Source organism: Oncorhynchus gorbuscha, linkage group LG18 (genome assembly GCF_021184085.1).
Source record: "Oncorhynchus gorbuscha isolate QuinsamMale2020 ecotype Even-year linkage group LG18, OgorEven_v1.0, whole genome shotgun sequence".
Classification (NCBI taxonomy): domain Eukaryota; kingdom Metazoa; phylum Chordata; class Actinopteri; order Salmoniformes; family Salmonidae; genus Oncorhynchus; species Oncorhynchus gorbuscha.
This window is the reverse complement of record NC_060190.1, coordinates 62,371,207-62,387,007: the sequence shown is the minus strand read 5'-3', so window position 1 is coordinate 62,387,007 and position 15,801 is coordinate 62,371,207. Positions and strand designations below refer to the sequence as shown.

Here is a 15,801-nt window from a genome sequence, read left to right as displayed (position 1 = left end):
TTAATGACTCCAACCTAAGTGTATGTAAACTTCCGACTTCAACTGTATGAGATATGCAGTGAGCTGCCACCTGATGTGTGTAGAGCTGTGAAGATCTATCTGTAGTGAAGACCTATTCATCTCATCAGTATCCCCATTAGACAGACAGAGAGAGAGAGAGAGAGGTGCACAAGCTCTGCGACTCACTCCAATTCATTTTATACAAGTCAAAAATAATGAAGCACAGAATATCTGAAACATCTGAAAAAAATGACCTGCATAGAAGGGGGAGAGAGAAACCAAGCAGGAGAATCCTTGATCAGCATGGAATGGTTGTTGTGTTTTATATCTCCAAGAAGAGGGGGTGTTTTTACCTCCAAACCCCCCCCCAATGTAATGTGTAGTCTAGATACTGAATGTGCTGCTTGCATACTGTTTCTCAGTGCCTTGAATCATATTAAATCACACAAACAGCTGTTAGCAGGCTGGAGAGCAGCTTAACATACTTAACTGGTCAAAAAGCCAGTAAATTACTGACAGAATGACGTGTAATTAAAAGTCTATGCCACTTTACCTCGCGCTTCACACCTACAGTGGCGCGGGACGAGAGCGAGCAACTCCCACCACGCTAATTAGCATTATCAGTGAAATGGTAGGGTTTGACTCATTAGTTCCATGTGCATTTAATTAGAGGCTGGCTGAAATTGGATTTAACTTATTACTTTTTCATGGATCACTTTCTTGTCATCACTTCAAATTGGATTGCAGCCCCAGGTAACTAATTATGCCAGCCGCAGGATCAGGAGTGGAGAAATAGGTCATTAGGCACAACACTGTCGGACCCTCGCTGATAGTCCACTCGCACCGCGGAGGAAGAAGGGAAAAAAGAGGCTTGTTTGTGGCATTGCTTTGGAGCCTGCTCAGTTAACTACACCACGCTGCAAGGCATCCTGGGTAGGCACCCAGCGCCTACATTAGAATATGTGACATGCAACTGGGCTGAAGATGTTATGTCAACATGGTTCCAGTGCCATCAGTCTAATGCCTTGATTAGACTTGTTCTGTTCCAGGTCTGGATGGTGGCCTTGATGGGCCTTAATTTTTCATGTCGCTAGTACCATTAGGTGCTGTGAGGTGCTGCAGGCTGCAAGACAGCCTCTCTTTTCTATATCAACTCTCCATTAAGAAAGTTGACTTTTATTTGCCACTATTAGCAGGTCAGAAAATACAATCCTGAGAATGTTTGTGTAGTTGGACTAAAAACAGATAATGTTAATGGCCTTGACAAACAACCTATCCCCCTTTATAATTATGATCTTTTTGGTTGTAGACAGATTGTTTGAGCACAGGCAAATGCAACACATAGGGCGGCAGACTACTGAAAACAATTCCCTTGTTGAATCTCTTGTGTGTTCTCTGAAAGCAACGTGTAAAGATCACTTCTTTCTTAGTTCTACTGAAGCTGAGTCCTTGAAGCTGGTGAGCAACGGAAAACAAGAAAAGAGAAACTGCTTTTGTATGGTTTCTTGACTTCCTCTGTTCACTGAAATGATTCGTTGGCTTTCTTCTAATATTTAAATGAAATGATCATGATTCATTTGATAGGTCATCTTGTCAGCATCATCGGATAGATTTTGCATTGAACATATTCATGATATCAATGGAGCAGTGCTTGTTATTCTTCAGAAATACGACGGGGAAAAACACGAACCCATCATCTACCGTAAATTTTTGCCAGGTGAATCTCTCTCTCTCCCCCTCTCTGTTTTACAGAGGGCATCTCCAGGTCAATAGATAATGCATTTTCAGTTTGACATGATGAAAGCCTTTTAAGTTTTTCCCCCCTCCCCTCCGCCACTCATATCCTTCATTTGTGGTCTTTGGGGGAGTGTTGTGTGACAGAATGCAGGGGCCACACCTCTCTCTGACAGGGGAGGAGAAGCCGCCAGCTTGCTCTGCTACTGTTGTTTGTGGTAGACCTATGGCATCGTCCTGACACATGTACACCACAGTGTTCCAATCTGTAAATCATTAGACTGCCGGCTGGACCTCCACCAGCGCTCTAAAGCAATCAGAGGCAGCATTCCGAGGAGCTCCCTCCTGCAGCCCAGCCGCCCCGTGGTTCGGAGAGCTATCCGTGGCCCACTACCGTGGCTAGGTGAGGTGACAATGAGCCCGGGCTCGGCCCACTCTGGCTCCCTGCCAAAAGGAGGAAGGCCAGCTGAGACAACGGGACAATTGAGGCAGACACAGCCTCTCTGTGATGAGCACCCAAGCTGTGAACCTCACCCTAAATGAACCAAGTTGTTTGTTTTAAACAGACACGTTCACGGTTCAGACAATCAAGACCAGAGTGGATGGATAATCCTTTCAGTGGTCAGTAAGCAGAAACTAAGCCTCCTCCTAGTGTTGAATGAGGATTGAAATGGGAATGTTCTGACAGATACTGGGCTATAAGGCCATGTCTAGACTTCACAGTTCAGGCAGCGTTAGTATTCGGATCGTGGAATACCGAACGAGTCATGCATTTACACATACTGTACATTCAAATGTGTCTACAGTGTCCACAGTGTGTCCATATTCCCTTTCCCCGCGCTATATTCAAATGGCAGTATGCATTCTACAAATGGTGGAATAGGCTAAATATGATAATAAAATAACAACTGATGGCAGTAGCTAACTACTGTAGCTAGCCAGCAAGCTAGCAAGCAATGCTAAAGGGATTGCAAACGGGATAGCATAACTCTAGCCAAAATATTTTCTATTTATTAGCTAGTTGGCTAGCATTTACACACTCGGAACATATTTCCTCCAACATTATAATGAAAGGTGCCTCTCGGTCCCAAAACCTGTTTTCTGGATACTTGTGGGAGTGCTGATGACATTGCCCACTGTATGCGCTTTCGGTAGCCTGATTGCATCCAGACTGAGGTGAAGTACACACACAATGCATCCATGACCACTTCCAAATCTGAACACAAAGCGACTTTTGTGCGTCTAGACCGGTCCTTTCAATGCGATCTTCATATTCTGATAGCAGAAGTCGCATGTAAGTGTCAAGTGTAAACACGACCTAAGAGACATCAATATTCTTCAGGTTCATCAGCACAGTTTTTAGGTTCAAAATCAAATCACATACATCTGTGCGTGTGTGTATGTGCATGATTCCGTGTGTCTCTGTCTTTGAGGTGATTTAATATGCCAGGAATGATCAGCACAGCGCTGATCCCTGCATCCGTGTGTAACCAGGGATCAGGATGTCTTTTTCACCGCTTGTTTTTCTTGTCATATCGTAACAATGTATTATGTGTACTGTATATATTAGAAACAGGTTTGGATCATTCTGTCAGAATGAAGTCATCCCTTGTATTTCCAGGCAGTCTGTTTCAGCCTGTTAGTGAGCCTCAGCCATGCGATGACTGTCGGTCTGACTCCGGACTCCAGACACAGGGCTTTAAGCCACTGCCATTTGCAGGACCTTTTTTTATTCTGAGGACTGATGTTTCCCTTCAAGCTCTATCCCCCTCCCTGTCTCCCTGTCTCCCCCTCCCCCCAATCTTGTATCTTCGAATCATTCTCCGCCACAGTATCTTGATTTCAGCCATGTGTTGTTTGAAATGATTCACTCCCCCTTTTGGGTGGTAATGGGTGGATGCATGGACTGTAAGGACAGAGCATTAATAAACACCAAGAGGCATATCAAAAACATCCACTCATTCACCTTGTTTTACCAGGTTAGTCTTGTTGAGATAAAAGTATATTTTTCAAGAGACCTGGACCAAGGCAACTGCATCAACACGTCAGTATCAGATAAACAGGCACATGAAATATAAACCAGGTGAAAATTACATCAAAACAACAAGCAGTACGTCAGTAACTAACATGTTCACGACACAAGTCAGAAAAACATCAGAGTGCAATATGTCAAGCATCAGAGCTTCACAACTACATGCCTCAACAACTCATTCATCTATTTGTATTGTGTGCTTCTCTAGGGACACGAGGTCCTGAAGTTTTACATTGACTTGGAGGGACTTTAACTACTAGGGGGATAACTGACCAGCCTGTTTAATTGACCAGCATAACTGACGCTTAACTGACCAGCATGCTTTTTAGGATTAAGATTAGGAGTAATTGTGTACACTGATAGTTTCAGTTAGTGCTATCTACTCACCCTGTTTAGAGAGGGTCTTCGTTCCTAAAACCATATATGAGAGATGCTCTGGATTGAATGACACAGTCCGTAGATATATGTACGTCTATATTTGTGTTGGGCACTGAAGACTACATGTTTATAGTCCACACCCCGGTAATTCATGTAACTATGACTAGTTCCTGGATACCAAATAGTTGGCATGGATGTACTCGTGCGCCCAAAATGTACTCAAACTAACTATTTTTAGATGTAATCATAGCTCCCAGACGTGTCTTTTAGAAATCCTGTAGGATAGAGATGACAGTTCCACTGCTCATTTAATTTGGCATCATTCAACTACAGGATTATTTTTCCTGAGCAAAATGTCATCGTACTTCTTAATATAGTGTCTGATTCAAAATAAGAACTCTATATGAATCAATCATGATAGAATACGGCACAAAATTCCCCCACCCCCCTGAATTTATGTTGCTCATCGCTGTAGATGTTCTTGTTTTGACTAAGTGAAAACCACAGCAGACGGAACACAAAGAAACACAAACCTCGTTCTGCGCTGGCTGGCATATCACCTCAAGGAAATATTTAGCAACTACAGACTACACAATGTGTTCTTTAATGTCTGAAACCAATAACATAATACATCCTTGTAACACATTGCAACAGGCATGACTTAATATGAGTTCACCTTGGCCAATAATCCTGCCCATTTCAGATGAGGCTGAAGTGCAGATGTCAGGGGTTAGAGAAAGGAGTTAAAGAGGTCTGTACACATTAGGTCAACCCAAAACTCAGAAGAAAGATTCTGAATTTCCAGTGAGTTTGTCTTTTCAGATACAGCAGAGACTGTACACAGAGCTGCTGTTGTTCGAGAAGTCGTTCACCTGGGGTGTAATCAATAGTGCACACAATAGCAAACAGTTGCAAACACTTTTATGCAAATTCAGGTAGGTTATTCCCCATTTCATTCCGTTTGCTTCTGTTTGGTTCCTAGTGAATACATCACTGGTCTGAAGATACCTGGGTCTGTAAACAATGGTTTCCATTTCTCAGAGGGAACCCAACAATGTTTGTTTTGTCATGATAAATGTTCAGGTTACACGTTCCTTTTGGTATCGGGTTTGACCATTTATCTTTAAAAAATACAAATACAGTTATTATTTTAATTTGAATTGTAACATGAGTTGGACATATCTAGTTATTTAGTATACCCATGTTGATATGGCTTAGAATGAATTTAGTCTACACCCCTTTCTGTTGTTCACCCTCTGTGTTTGTATATGGGAGCTGTCATTGTCTTGAACCCCAGAACAAACACTAGTCAGAACACCAGACGTTAACTCATACTTTCACTGTAACACAGGCAGGAAATGGAGTCTTTTATTATGTCATCTCACTGTGTCGTAAGCACAATAATTCTTTCTGGATCATCATGAAGAGGATGGGTGAAAGATAAAACTGAAGGCTCAAGGATATTGATGATTCTCTGTGTTGACAAAATATGTTTGGTGAAGAAATATATATGTATCACATCGATACACACCTATGTGTAATTACTGTGCACAGTGCAGGCTCAGGCAGAGGAGGAGGAGAGTAGAGTGTGAGGGAGGGGAGGCTTGAACTGTATGTCTGCTAAATTTATCATGAGGCCTTTGGGAGCATTGAAATGAGAACAGTGGCCTATTACTGCTTAGAGAAGGTGTTTTATTGAGAATACGCCGACATGCCACCCCAGGGAGAGTGCTGGGGAGAAGAGTGTGGCCAGAGCCGAGATCAGTGTGTGTGTGTGTGTGTGTGTGTGTGTGTGTGTGTGTGTGTGTGTGTGTGTGTGTGTGTGTGTGTGTGTGTGTGTGTGTGTGTGTGTGTGTGTGTGTGTGTGTGTGTGTGTGTGTGTGTGTGTGTGTGTGTCTGTCTGTGTGTCTGTGTGTCTGTGTGTCTGTGTGTGTGTCTGAGCTCTCTGAGTGTGTCAGATAGAAAGTAAAGAGCCTTTTCTTCTTCTGCTTAATTATTCACTAAGATATGTATTGGAATTGTCACTTTTGACACTTGAGGTCACCCAGTCAATTATTTATATAGGTCACCCAGCTTAACAAAGCTTGTTGTTAGTTATTAGCAGATGAGGGCAGTGGCTTGTTACTGTATGTATGGACTGTGTTGATTTGTGTTCTGGAATGTTTGTATTCCATGAGCATTCCTTCATCCTTAGCCAAGCTTTTATGGACATTGATATGAACATTTTTTTATGGCCATGTTTGAATTGGTTGTGCATGTTAACATGTTAATTAACTGAGTTATGTGTTAATCCTGACTAAAGGTTTGTTTTAATGTCTTAGTATTTGTGTCTGAATGTATTTCATCCTTTTGATTCTTCTCAAACTGAAATGAATAGTTGTAAATAGTATATTTTCAGATACTACAGATTTATCATGGTTTAAAAGCTATTATTTCAAAAAAGAGTAAAAATGTATGTATAATAGTTTTTTTGGTATATTTATTTATCTCCTTTCTCTCTCTCTATCTCCTGTGCAGTTCATGCATGTCCAGTAGAGGGCAGGGTCCTGTTTCCCCTTGTTCTCTTTTATATACCTGCTGTTGAACCATCTGATTCTATTAAGACAGCTAATTCTTATTATCGTGACTGAGTAGTAGTGACAGCACCAGAGGCAGGAGTAGTATATGTTGTGTAGGGAAGTATTAGAACAAGTAATATTAGTAATCAGAGGAAAAATCATGTACTTTGGTAGATCAATGAGTTTATTGCTTATTTTTACAAAGGGCAAAAATATTAAAGATACCCTGGAAAAAGATAGATGTGGTATCTGGAAAAAGATAGATGTGGTATCTGGAAAAAGATAGATGTGGTATCTGGAAAAAGATAGATGTGGTATCTGGAAAAAGATAGATGTGGTATCTGGAAAAATAAACAAGTGATATCTGGAAAAATAAAGAAATTATATAGTTAATGGAAAAGCTGTTTTTTACTCATAAAACAATATACAAAAACACACAAAAAACATTTATATTAAAAAGTATTTATTTTAGACTGAAAAGCTTTTTTATGGTATTGCCCCCCAAAAATAAAAAATCAACAAAGCATCTAAATTGTTTGTTGGCTGTTTGTTGTTCTCAGAATATAAAATTAGTTTGACTCTTTGTCCTGACGCTGTAAACAATTCCATTTACCAGAACAATAAAGTGTCTGCTAGCAGGCTAGATTCTTTCTTTCAGCTGGATAGCTGTGTTTACTTATCTGTTGTTTAATTAAAGAGCTTCTTTTCTTTAGGCATCCATTGTTTCAATAGGTCAAAGGGTTAACAGCCGTCAACTTTGTATTTTTTTCAAAGGGGCCCCACACAAAGGCATGGGTTCACCTGCAGCTCAGCCTGAGGCTCCCTATTGTGTAGGCCATTTGAATTGATTATGTTTAGGGGGCTGGTTGTGATTGGTGGAGAAGGGCGTGGTTGATTGGATAGTTTTGTATCTTGTCAGCCAGGGAGCAACCTTGCACGTGCAATCTGTCTGTATCCCGAGGAAGCCTGGAGACGCCACAGAACAGTAGTGTCCGCCTGCCTCTCCGCCTGCCTCTTTGCCTTTCATTCTCTCTCTCTCGCTCCTCTCCGCTCCACTCAACACTGCACGGCCCAGATCTCTGTTTACCCTGCCAGCTAAATGGAGTTTGTCAGGTTTGTCAATATGATTGATTCTGCAATTTTGCCAGCTTTCTTGTATAAAACTTGACAATGTCATTTGTCCAGGGAAAAGATGGGGGCTTGTATCTATCTGTGGTTGATGTTCTATCATTGTAATTGGTTAATTTTGTCATGCAGTTTGTTTAAGGAGAGAATGGATCCAGGTTTTAGTGTGTTCTGTAGATAGGGACAGAGTACAGGCTTTCCCTGAAGGCTGTTACACTACATAGTGATTTGTGGGGAGATGCTGTGTTTTTAAAGATAGGCTATGTGTTGTTTAGATGTTTGTGTTTACCTGCTGAGAGTTGCTGATGCCTTTCAGAGATATACTTTTCATTTGCTGAATTGTGCTTCAACAAATGAAATGTTCAAATGTTTTGTTAATAATTTTGTGTATTTAGATTCACTTTACATTAAGCAACACTTTACATTAAGGTAAAACTTTACATTAAGGTAACACTTTACATAAAGTTTCTCATATGCCAGTTTAGATATACTGTAGTTACGATTCTAGTTCTGTTTGTTTCTTTATTCTGACATTGTACTAACCAGATCATCAGGCACTGGTACTACAGTATGTGTTGTTAAGATATGGAAAGTTCTAGGAAAGGCTGTATTTTAGCAGTGAAGTTGTTTATCACATAATAATAATATAATAATATATGCCATTTAGCAGACGCTTTTATCCAAAGCGACTTACAGTCATGTGTGCATACATTCTACGTATGGGTGGTCCCGGGAATCGAACCCACTACCCTGGCATATTATTATTTAATATATTCTGCATCCCAGTGTGTCACTAACAAGCACATGTAGCCCTCAGCTTCAGTAGGGCATGCTGTTATTGTTTACTGTTAGTTATACATGAGATATTCCCAGTTTGTGTGTTTGTGAGCTGAGTGTTTGTTTGCCGGTCAGACTTGGCTCCCACTCAGGCTATGGACAGTGTCCCTGTCAAGGGAAGGAGGCAGCGAGGTGATGGGGGGTTGATCCTCTCCTCACTCTGTCACTTGAAATTAAGGGAGAGGGAGGCACAACTCTATATTTGACACTGCCACTAAGTAACCATTTTAGCCAGACTCAATCATTTGAAATGTCAGAACTGACATTTTTCCTGAAACCTTTTTTTTTTGTGCGTGCACACGCACGTGAACACATGCATACGTGGGTGTGCTTGAGCCTGCATGCGTGTGTGTGCTTGAGCCTGCATGCGTGTGTGTAGTAAAGGGGGCGGAGAATGAAATGAGAGATAAACTTGAACCTTTCTACACCAACTTCCCTCTCTTCCCTGGTGGTAGATTTGAACCCCATGAAACACCCCTTAGATATTAGACTGAAGACTGTTATTTATTTTGTCATGCTGGTTTAACTTTTAATGTGAGAGAGCCTTCAGAGTCTTCGAAAACAAAAACATTTTAAATTAATATATTAACACATGCTTAAATTCTTTTATTTAAATCCTCACTTTTGAGGCTAATGTTTTCACCTTCTACCCCCTCTGACATGTTTGTACTGAGCTCCAGACTGTGTCTGAACAGCCCCGGCGATGAGAGGGTGTATCTGTACTGGTAGAGTTTAGAGACAGAGGGTGAATTTCTCTGGCAGAGAGGGGCCGGTGGTGGTTAACATCAGATGTGAGGAAAATGAAGCCTAAACAGCCAGTGTGCACTGTAATGCTGTGCAGCTGCACTGGCTGGGCTGGGGGTGCAGTTTGGGAGAGCTGGAGTGCGAGCTGATTGGGATGACATTTTGTAATCAAAGTTGATTTATTGTTCATTAGTAGTGCATTAGCCCTTTCAGGCAGGGCCATTATTTGTGCAATGGCCTGTCAAGGCGAGAGGCTGCCAGCACCTGTCATTTTTAAACCATGACATAGGCAACCAGATATTACCCTGTACCCAGAGAAGCGGGCATGGTGGCAGCCAGCGAAAGCCCACAGCGCTCTGGGATATCCTTTACAGGAGTGGCCACTGCTTTGTAGTGTGGAGGGAGTGAGTGAGGGGGAATAGTTTACCGGTGATATAGAAAACCACCAGCTGCTCTCTGCTGTTCTCCTGACTCCTCTCTGGATTGAGGAAGGTTTTGACATGAAAACAGCTTTTGTTGCGTTAGGTCCATTACTGCTCATTGCTCTTGGTCACAGTGTCTCTATATCAGATAGGTGGATTATGTCGACACAAAAGATGTTATATATTTCAAAGTATAGTGATAGTATGTTAACAGTATGATTAGGCTACATGGTGTATAGACAGTGATATGGTGTAAGAAAATAAACCAGTCTGCTCTGCTACTAGAAAGCATTATGTAATACTGTGTTAATTACTGCTGTGCTCCTCAAATAACATAATATATGTTTTCTTTGTGGAAGTAGTTGTGGGATGATTCAGTAGGCTGTATCCAGATATAAGAGGTGACATATGTGTTGGATCTAGATTTATCTCTGGATGGTTTTCACACATTCTGTGAACCAGCTGCTGACTTCTCCCCTTTTTATTATTATGAATTGGCCACGTGGTTTTTCTGACTCACAAAAGACAACAGCACAAGCCAAGTTTTAAAAAGCCTACACAATTTGTGGCCCCTTGTCTGCCGTCATGGAAACAAGGATTAGGTTTGCATTGCTGGTGTGCAGAGTATGGAAACAATCTGCATGAGGATGTGTCAGGCATTGTCTTTGGGTACATTTTCATTTGAAGGGGATTTTAAAGGCTGTGATCTTAATTAAATCTCAACTGATCCAAATAATGCATCTGAAGGCATGCAGGGTTGCGTAATGGTGCTGAGCTGATAAACCATAAATCACGGGCACACGGAGGTACACAGGATGAGAAGAGGGGGTAGCACCCACTGGGTCTGGGACCAGGTGAATGGGCTGGTGAATGGTGCTATTGTAGGCACTAGAGTTGTCATTTCCTATTTTAATTTTGTCTCAACCTAGCGTGGTAAGTGCTTGAAAGGTCAGAAAGATATGTTATCAGTCAAAATGGAATGGAAAGCCTCATTAAAAAGGCTATCAGTGAATACAGTGGAACATAAAGACAAACTGAAAGAAATTATCCTTTTATTCAGTAATAAGCTCTTACTACAGCGAACTACAGGAACTGGCACCCAAGTGTGTGTGTGTGTGTGTGTGTGTGTGTGTGTGTGTGTGTGTGTGTGTGTGTGTGTGTGTGTGTGTGTGTGTGTGTGTGTGTGTGTGTGTGTGTGTGTGTGTGTGTGTGTGTGTGTGTGTGTGTGTGTGTGTGTGTGTGTGTGTGTGTGTGTGTGTGCACACATGTGCCATGCACTGGGCACCTGCAGTGGCGGCTGCCCAGAGTGTGGGAAAGAGATGACACCACGCAGCTCTACTGTTATTGTTGGGGTGAGAGGCTCGCTCACTTCCCAGTGTAGTTTCTTTGTTTTACGGAATGCTGGCCCAGCTTAGCTGAAACCGTGTTTGTTTGTGGTTTAAAAGTTCATTAAAATGCAATCTTGAGTTTTGTTTTTACAGTTGTTGCGTATCGTTTCAATCCCCCTGCAGAATATATATAGCAAATGTGCAGAAAACATGACTGTGATTATCCAGTTTATCTGTACTGTAAACTTTTTTAAAGCAGCTTGAATTTGGATGACAGAGAGGAATTAGTGAGAGCTTAGCCAAACCAGGATGGGTAATGTTAGCTCTGTCTCCTTGTGTTCTTCGTCATGCATGTTGTAGTCTTGGACTACGTACATTGGTTATTTTGAAGTTATTATTATTATTATGATTATTATTATTATATTTGTTTGATAGTAATACACACAAATACACCAAAAATACAATATAAGAAACAGTCTTTGGTTGATCTTTTTTTTCCATCAGAGAAAACATGCTTGACATATTCTCTAAACCGCTATCCACCTTCAATATTTCAATAAACCTGAACGATGAGGAACGAGTAATTCATTCCGATCTTGTCGTAGACTAATTATGTTCATGCATCACTTCAATACAATGCCTCGCGTGAAATCCTCCTTTCGGAGACATTTTCATGCTCGAGATTATACGCTATTCAAGACGGAGCGCCATTACTATTCAAATGTCTCAGGCCAAGGTAAACCAACAGTATCATACAGGCCTCTGATTTCTCAAGGGTTTGTCATGTTCTACTTCTCCATTCTATTTGATGTCCTTACAACACAAGATCACACCAGGGAGAAAGATATATAAAATAAAAAAAATTAAATCTTCATCTAACCTGGTCCTTCATGGCTGGTTTAATATCAGCGATGGTCTCATTGAAGTTGGCTTGTTTTTCCTTTTTCTATTCTCCTTAATTGCCCCTGTATCACCAGGAGGGAAGGGAGGGAGGCTAGCTTCATGTCTCATGCCTAGGTCTGCTTCCCCTCTCTCTCTTTCTCTCTCTCTCTCTCTCTCTCTCTGTCGCGCTCTATTTCTCTCTCTCGTTCTGTCTCTCTCTCTCACCACGCTTTGACCTTTGGCTTCTGGGGGAACGCTGGTTGAAGAGCGTCTTCATTAAGTGTGAATCTGTGAATTCCCGACGTCGTCAGATGTGTGGCCGATGTTTCCTCATTAGAATATAATTTCCATGCTTGTTCTCGGTGGTGACGCACAAAGAGAAGTTGACGTAGTGTACTTTAAAGGCAGCAGAGGCTCCCATCACTTTGTGGCCTACCTTCACTCTGAACACGCTCCTGCTCTGTTCTCCAGGCAGCACGGTATCAGACGCTGCCTGGTACACTAACCTCTCTCAGACAAAGAAAAATATTCGTATAATTTTTAAACATCGCTGTAATTACGTACTGTACAACCATGCGCTACAATTTACTGAGCACACATACTGTATGGACTTTAAGTGCCTGTGTGTGCATGTTTGAGTTTTTGCATGCTTATGTGCATGTGTGCGTGATTGTGTTAGTTGCTCACACTGCAGCTGTGCGAGAACGTTCCAGGTTTGAATGTTTATATACGCGAGGCACCTGGAGAGTGCCACACCTTACTGAAATGCATAAACGTCAGCTGTTTCTGGCATTCCCAGAATGTCTTCTTTTTCACACCCACATATTGGTGTACAAGTAGGTGCTCAAAGAAACTCTCCTAGTATTAGTTCTCTGTGAATTATCCAGACCGACAGAGAATTCTCCCTCAGACTCTCTTCAGATGTACATATATTTCTGTGGACCATCTGGAGTCGTGAGGTTAACCAGAAATAAGTGAGGATGCCATATGGAGAGCGTTCTAAATGGAGAGTGGCGTACTGTGTTTGTGTTAAACTGGCATGATACACCAGCCAGGGGCCACATTTTTCGGGTTAAAGTGCTCCTTCCCCTCAATAGCCCCCTGTCTCAGTGAGATTTTCACTCATTCAACACACTGGATTAAATGGTAGTAGTTACTATGATCAATAGGTAAGAACCGTACATTCCTTCTTGCTGCTAATGACCTCAGTAGTAATGTGTAATAAAATGTGGGCTGTAATAGCCGCTTGCCGGGGCTCAGCCTGCCGTCTCTTGGTGTCTAGGGGTAGTTACAGTGGACCAGACCCCCCCTTCCATGACAAAGAAAGGTGTGAGGCTGAGTGAACCACAGGATGTGCTGCTCAAGGTGTAAAAATATTGAAATTAATTGAATGAAATTCCAATCCAATTTGTAAGAAAATATCAGTTATTAAGTGTGAAATGGTGTAAAATATTGTGTTAATTATATTTTTCTACGCTGGATCCCTATGTTAGACTCTATAAAACATGTACTATCAAAGATGAGTAATACAAATGGTTAACTACATGTGAAAATAACCCTGGTTACATTTACTGCCCTAACATGACAATAAAAGTAGAGAATGTCAAATCTAAAGTAGAGAGTTTCTGTAATGTAATGTAAAGCATCAAAGAAGATACATGATTATTTATCCTTGGTGTGTGAGGTAATTGTTAGTGGTGCTGAGGCAGGTCTATATCTATCGCATCACGTAGAGGGCTTATACTGTAGTCGAGACACGCTGCCCGCTTCACCTTCAAAATAGTTGATCAAAATTGGTGATGCTGAGAAAAAAGGACATCCGTGCATAATGACTGTGAAATTAGGAACGGGGGTCGTGGCTATGCAAATGACAGGAAAAGCCATGTGAAAAAGTCCAGATGGAGAGTAAGACATAATACCGGAGGAATTCACATAGCATTTTCATCCTCTCATCGCCTCCCACTGAAAATGAGAAATGTTAAGTGCGTTGAGTCCTAGGTGGTGCGTGACCTCCTCGAGTTTCCCCTACAGGAGGACAAAACCGCGAGATGCATGGACATTTCAAAAGGCCGTCATTGGCTATGAGGTCACAGTACAATTTGGGTAACCTTGGTGAAGACTGACTGTCAGCCCTAATGTCCGCTCTATCAGCCGGCCACATCAGCCTCGGAGACGCAGAGCACGGGTTTACCACACATACACACACACACACACACACACACACACACACACACACACACACACACACACACACACACACACACACACACACACACACACACACACACACACACACACACACACACACACACACACACACACACACACACACACACACACACACACACATACACACACACCGCGGCATGTTAACAGTTGCAAATGTGAGACTGCTATCAAGTACATCTCAGTAGCTGTTTGTCACTAAGATGTCAGTGAAAAGGGCTTTTAATGGTATGGCACATCACAGCAGTGAGTGGCAGGATCCAGACACTCTGAGAAGCCACAAAGCCGCCGGAGCAATTAAGGCAGCCTGACAACTGTGGGGAACTGTGAGGTTCTTTCAGTGTCATAACAAATCACTTGTTTTGAAGAGTCATCCACTCACACCTTTCTGTTGGAGTTAGTTAGGGGCCTGTGTCAGTATGTATGTCCTCCTCCTGTCATGGCGCCGCAGCTTTATTTGTACATTAAAGAAATTGCTGTTGACAATATTCTAATGAAATTACATGGTTTATGCACACAGGTTCGTTGTAGCCTACAGTGTGTGGCCTATCTTTGCATTTGCTGGTGTAGTAGCAGATCACCTCAGCAGAAACAATCAAACCTTGGACAGCCTGTTAGTGTTAGGTTGTGTGTGTCTGTCTGGACAGCCTGTTAGTGTTAGGTTGTGTGTGTCTGTCTGGGCAGAGCTGTTGTGCTGAAGGTCGGTGTGGGGGGGGTGGCTGTTGTAGAGTTTCCACAGGCTTACTGCAGGCCATCTCCTGTCATTACTCCTGTGTCTAGTATCGTGTCATTACTGCTCAGGGGGTGTAGCATCTCTTGCTGTGATGACACTCCAGGTGATTTTTCCAGTACAGACCAGAGGTGTTGAGGGGCTATCCTGGGCTCTCATTTCAGTGGCTGTTATAGTGTGTGTAACTCCTGACAAGTGGTCTGGTTGAGCTGCTGTAGTCTATACTGTCTCTGCTTGGCCTCCAGCTCACTTTTTGTTGTTGTGGTCATATAGTCCTATAAAGCATGTATCCATGCTATGTCAGTCTTATACCACACCACTGTCTCAGTAGACCAGGTTAGTGACTGCTCTGCCTAACCCCCCCCCCCCCTCTCTCTCTCGTAGGTTCCAGTGTCAGTGGCTATGATGACACCCCAGGTAATAACGCCTCAGCAGATGCAGCAGATCCTCCAGCAGCAGGTCCTGAGCCCTCAGCAGCTCCAGGTGCTCCTGCAGCAGCAACAGGCCCTCATGTTACAACAGGTAAACACACGGGACATTCATACTGTACATAAAACACATCAACATCCTCACACCAACCACCATACTGTGCACTGGCGTTCCTTCTGAATATGAGACTGTATCAAATAGAGAACAGCCAGAGTGCTGAAAATATGCCTGCGGCCCACTGCTGAGTTTAGATTGGCCCTGATGGATTGATTGGTTGGTGAGCTGTCACTCAGACGTAGCTCCCATGTCTTTTGCAGCAGCAACTCCAAGAGTTCTACAAGAAGCAGCAGGAACAGCTCCACCTCCAGCTCCTCCA

The 15,801-nt window shown here is 42.4% G+C and overlaps 1 protein-coding gene across 9 annotated transcripts in view; it reads left to right on the top strand.

Moving 5' to 3' along the window:
* Window positions 1-15,801, top strand: part of LOC124003597 (forkhead box protein P1-B-like) — a 247,620-nt gene that overhangs the window by 170,710 nt on the left and 61,109 nt on the right. For 7 of the 9 annotated variants that reach the window (XM_046311984.1, XM_046311980.1, XM_046311979.1 and 4 more), the window contains 2 exons: window positions 15,381-15,518; window positions 15,743-15,801. The exon at window positions 15,743-15,801 is cut by the window's right edge and continues 31 nt beyond it. In XM_046311984.1, coding sequence (XP_046167940.1) covers window positions 15,381-15,518; window positions 15,743-15,801 — 197 coding nt within the window. The remainder of the gene's footprint in view (window positions 1-15,380; window positions 15,519-15,742) is intronic. The other 2 variants (XM_046311986.1, XM_046311983.1) reach the window with 1 other exon arrangement.